General features: G+C 37.3%; 1 protein-coding gene across 1 annotated transcript in view; it reads left to right on the top strand.

Annotated features, from left to right (window-relative positions):
- The window catches only part of LMO4 (LIM domain only 4), a gene marked incomplete at its 3' end in the record, with an annotated part of 17,243 nt that extends 11,765 nt beyond the window's left edge, over window positions 1–5,478 (top strand). Inside the window, exon 5 of the mRNA XM_082410812.1 lies at window positions 4,685–5,478. Coding sequence (XP_082266938.1) covers window positions 4,685–4,693 — 9 coding nt within the window. The remainder of the gene's footprint in view (window positions 1–4,684) is intronic.
- Between the last annotated feature and the right edge of the window lie 289 nt (window positions 5,479–5,767).

Genomic DNA, 5,767 nt, shown 5'->3' with positions numbered 1-5,767 from the left:
ACCTCTTCATCTAGTGAGGGAGTTTTCCTAGGTGGTTGTGTTTTTTTTTTTTTTTTTTTTTTTTTTTTTGTGGCGCTTCCCAGGAAGGCAAACAGGAGCCCTCAGGGTGCGCTTTGTAGCTTAGCGGGGAGTAAGGACGGGCCCTGATGGAGGGGCAGGGAGAGGATGCGCTGGGACGCGCTAGGTGTCAGGGAGGCTCAGAGAAGGGCAGAATCGGGCCCGAGGTGCTGCTGCCACGACCACTCTTCCGGTGGTTGTGTTTTTGCGTGCCCTTTTAAAGAAATGTAGACTACTCATACATACACCGTTCAGAAATAGAAGAGTTGATTGGTTAAATCGTGAATCTTCTGTGGTGAAAAAAATCCTGACTTAGTTATAGCTGTAGCTTTACCAATGTTGAACACATTATCACATGCAGCGTCAGGCAGAATGTAAAACATGCCTACGACCAGTTGTTTCTCCCACTTGACAATTTTGAAATTCAGAAATACGATGTGACTAGGTTATTGTGGGGGGAAAATTAAAACATTTTTGGTAGGAAGAGGGAATAAATGTCTTTGTCATGAAAGAATGATTTCTGCATTAGTAATAGCAATCTGGACACCTGCCTTCCTAACCCAATATACGGTGCTTTGAATCTTAGAAGAGCAGTTTTACAAAACATTCTGGAATTCCAAAGGAGAGCGTTTTTGTTGATTGGTAGTCCCATACATAATATTTGAGTAAGTTACAACTGTTTTAAAAGTTCTAGCTCTTGCTGATCATTAAAGATTAAATGTCTTGATTCTTGATCCACAACTGGAAAGTTTTTGGACCAGAGTTAGAAACGAGGAAATTATGCAAATGTACGAATCATGTATTAGAGGGCACTTCAGAGGGAAAATTGGTGATCAACAGTTGTCCAGCACCTGCAGTACTGGATAGTTTCAGATCTATTTTAATCTCCTTAGTAAGTCCTATAGCTATGCAAGTGAGTGCATTTTGATAACTGCTGTGCCTAATTTGTAACAATTACTGTCAACCTTCAGTTAAGAGACTGTTCATTCCACACTGGCCCAGAAAAGAGTGAAATGTATGACTCGTGCGCATAATTTTATTCACATCATATTTCATACTGATTATGTATTGATGACATTGATTCATTTACTCTTTACAGCACCACTTGCATGGATATTAAATCTTATTGACCACAGATGAATTTTAATTTCAGATTGGTGATAGATTTTTCCATCAGCTCTGATAGTGTGTTTGACTTTTTCATCATTAACCCAAGCAATCACACAGCACTGAGTTATTGCATTGAAACAAAAAGTGCACACTTCACTTGGTAATTCTTTATGGATTTACAATAGGAACTTCATTAATGTCTGTTGTAGGGATCACAAAAAACATTTATCTGCAAATAGGAATTTAGCAAGCGTCAAAAATCTCAGGAAGACATATTAGGCTTCTTTGTTTTCCGTAATGCATTTTCTTAATGCTGTGTACAGGGAAAATGACTAATATTTGAAAACTTTTAAATTATACTGCCATATTTTAATGCTTATTTTTATTATTTTCCCTTACTCAAGTTTATGGAATGATTTTAAATGTATTTTCCATTGCTTTCTTAGGTAAAGGTTAATTGCATCAAAATATGTACAGTTTTCCTTATTTACTAATATGGGAACTACATAGAATACTATTTTAAGAACGGAAATCTAATTTTTTATTGCAGATTAATCAATCACCATTGATGAGCCAGGTCAAGCTTCTTTAAGGAGTGCCAATACATATAAATACTTACAGATCTTCATGGTTTCAGTTGTAATTAAGTGAATCTGTAGGGCCGAGTTGAGGCCAATGAATGGGTAACAAATATTTTGAGATACCCATTTCATTGTAGAGGCAAAGCCATTTGTAGTTATACTTGGTAGCCAAAAAAAAAGTACAAGAATAAAATCCACCCCCTCCAAGGTAAATGCTTAGTTTCTCTACAAACTGTATCTTGTTTGTTGCTGGTTTTATACCATTTCTTTCCCTGACTTAGCAAGGCATAAAAAAATGATACAGCTCACCAACTTGCATGGTGAGAATTGAAGGATGTAGAGACAAGATGGAAAATGTAGCCAGACTGTGTAGCCAGACTGAAATACAGGCCATAGCAGTGTTAGCCAGGGACTAAGTACACAGACACGTAATAAGTACAAGCACCGTCTCACAGTGCCATCTTACTGAGTATAAGATGACGTAAATTGGGAGGTGTTAGGGAGGAAAATTTGAGGAAAATCTGGTTTACATGTTTACGAGACTGCAAGTATTGTGCCTTTCATGTAAGTCCATACCTTTTGCAGGGTGGGAGAGGAGGGGCGTTCATTTTGGAACACAAAATATATGAGGCAATGAATAAGAGCCTTACCAGTGTGTATTTTAATGTTGGAAGCCTTTTAAAAGGAGACAGGCGGCCTGCAAAAATTAATAGCTCTTAAAAGGCATAAGGAAATATAACTTAAGGATGTGTTCTTGTCAGACATTGGTGAGAAGCTGTGTTTTGGGGGTGATGTTAATTAAGAACATATCCCCGTTGGCCTAAATGTCTTACATTTTTGCCCTTGGTGGTCAGCTCACCATGAGCACAGTCAATTCACAAGGTGGTTTTTGTAAATAAAGGTTTTGGGTAAGCTGAATGTGGTCCAGAGAGATATTAATGAGAGGGCAAGGGGGAAGAGGTAATGAAAACATACTTCCTGGTGGAATCAAACTGCTTTTTGGACCTGGAGAATGCTTTAAAATGATTTTCCCCAAACCCTGTGGCGTTTCTTTTCTGGAGGAGATGAGAAGGGGAGAAATGACAAATAGCTCCATTTTATTATTTTCTCTCTCATTCTCCATATTTTTGGTAGGGAAAATTGGACATTAATTTTGGCGATTTTCCTTCTGTTCACAGAACCAATTACGTTTTTAGTGCGTGATGCATAATAAATATACCCAAACATCCTCTGACTGAAAAGTAATGAGTTGATTATTTGTATATCCCTTCTTTAAAGGCAGCTAATTGTATGGAAAGTATAGGCCCCCGTTATCTGGCCCTTTTCAACTTTTATCCTCCTGAAATTTGTTCCCAGTGTCTGGGATGTATAGTTTAGTTGTTCTGCACCATTGGCTTTTGTATGTTCTGAGAAAAAATAATCTTAAGCTCTTAAATCATACAGTCTCTTTGGCTGAAGTCTCAGACCACTCTTGTTCTAGGATCTACAAAATGTTATAGCCTATATTGTCTGAAGGAGACTTGGCTCCCCTCAGGAGAATACTGCCTTGTAGAGAGAGAGTTATGTAAATAGAATCAAGAATTGTGGGGTGTTTTGGGTTTATTTTTGGTAAATTTTTTGCCTGCTCTGGAATTCTTTCTTCCACTCAGGAGTGATGGTTTCATCTAGAATAATCTGTGCTTTTCAGTAAAATAAGACATCACATCTCTTTGGTCAGAAGAAAATTTAGCGAGGGTTCTAGTTTACATACCACTTCGCAGTTCCCCCCGTAGTTACATAATTGACGTTGTGTGTGTGTGTCCATCGTAGAGGACATTTGTTGCTCATTTATTAAATATGCTCGCTGGCTGCTGCCGCATCTTTGTTCTGGACAGACAAATTACCTTTCTCACACTGAGCCTCCACTCTGGGGATTAAGCCTCTACCACTTTAATTAGCTTGGAAGTAGGGGGTTGCAGCTCCTAATAGACTTCAGGCTTTTAGTAAGTTAGGGAAAGGGTGAAAGGAGAACTTCCTGGGAAGCTCACAATGTCATTTAAAAACCGTAAAAACCTAATATATATTATTTCATTTTGGTAATTGCAAACAGATTGTATTGGACAACTGTGTGGATTATCATTTCTAACTTAGATATTTAAGTTAGACTTCCATTGAACTACATTCTTTAATTGAGCACAAGTCATTAACACAATACATATGTTTGATTCATATATTTACAATATTTATGTAATATTAAGTGGCATAGTAGGAAATACTAAGGGAAAAGAAGTATCTCAATATTTTTTTTTGTGTGTGTATACACACATGTATATACACACATATCTATAAGCAGAGAAGGACATGGGTGCATAGACATCATATGGGGATATTAGAATAATCATGTTAACCGCCAGTATTTGTTTAGCTTTTATTAAGTGCCAGGCGCTGTTGAATGCGCTCCCTATATATTATGTAATCCTTATAACACCCTTATTATCCCCGCTTTTAGGATGAGGAAACCAAGACACAGACAGTTAAGTAACTTGCCAAAGTTTACACAGTTGAGAATATTAACACAAAACTTCCTGGGGAGGAGGGACTTGGCTCTGATGTGCCTTTAAGATCCTAGTATGAGGCAAGATGTTACAATTCATTCTTTGCAGAAAGAAACTTGCTTTTAACAGAGTTCAGCAATTCATTGTAGAACTTTACACCAGAAACTTTCTGAAAGTCCATTTGTCGTCTCATTTTGTCCGCTAGTAAAAGTGCAGAACATGTTATGCTTTAGTTCTCCACTGCCAGAGTTAAGTAGCGTAGAAAGCCTCCAACAAGTCACAGTTGGAAAGTAATCTAATAGAAGATTAGTGAATGTAGGGAAGACAAAAGCAGCCATGTTTGAGTTTAATATCTCTCAAGTTTAGCATTTTAGCTAAGATGCCCGTTTTTGTTTCTTGCAGGTCTGCTAAAAGGTCAGAGTAATGCAGAATGCGTGCCTTCATCTCAGATCTTGTTCATCACAGGTGGATCCCGTGTGTCTTCAGTAGACAAGTCACCTTTGTAGCTAGCACCAGTGCCAGCTCCATGCCATTGCACCTTCTTTAGTCTTGATTGCCCTTCTTGCATTTATTGGTGTATTAAAATGACTGAATATGAACATTAAGGACTCCATGAACCTGGGCTAATGGGAGACTGTAGAGAAAATGAAAAAAGATCCACCGGAGGACATCTTTGGGGGGGAGGGAGCTTGGGAGGAGGGAAATGACTAATGAAGCTAATTAAAAGAAGCATTCAAATCTGCTTTCTACCCTCATTAACAATTAGCAGGGCACTGGCCAGAGTTTGTACCCTGTGTTTTTACCTTAACAACATTCTATTTGCTCTTTGTATATTTAAGTGTTGTAAGGAAATGTGTTTCAATCAAAACTGAACATGAGATAAAGGAAAGAGATGTGGCTTTTGTGATATTCTATCACAAACACTTTTATTGTATCTCTGTAAAATACAATGTATGTATGCATGTAAGTGTTTTCGTCCTAATGTTGCTACTCCCATGGCAAAGAAAAAAAAAAAAAGAATGAAAAAAAGAAAAAAAAAATTGGAAAAAAAATCAGGCTCATAGAAGCTACTGTGTAGAAATTCCCCCCTACTTCTAATTTGCTGAATGAAGAAAAAAATCTTTTATTTGTGATATTTTCAGAGACATTTGCTCTAGTATGGTGTATTTAAATAATAAAAACTTAAAAGAAAAATATTCGATGGAGTTTGGGTTTAAAAACTGCTTTTTCTTTTCTGTGTTTTGGAAAATTTTATATTTTTTTGTTCCGTACCAAGTTCACTTTAAATCTTCGGGGGTCGAGGGAAGCAGTGCGTATATTTATTTAGCTCTGAGCCAATAAGGTATTCTTCAGATTACTTAACTCTTGCCATTTTTGGCAGGAGTACGAAGCCATGTTTCTAACGGAGTCCTTTCTATAAATTCAGAATATTCTGTTAACAGCATGTCATTACACTTCTGCTGTATCACAGTGAATCTTTTGTGT

The sequence above is a fragment of the Balaenoptera physalus genome, assembly GCF_965194825.1.
Source record: "Balaenoptera physalus genome assembly, chromosome: 1".
In the NCBI taxonomy this organism is placed as follows: Eukaryota; Metazoa; Chordata; class Mammalia; order Artiodactyla; family Balaenopteridae; genus Balaenoptera; species Balaenoptera physalus.
The sequence above is the reverse complement of the archived record's forward strand: the minus strand, read 5'-3'. Positions and strand labels throughout refer to the sequence as shown.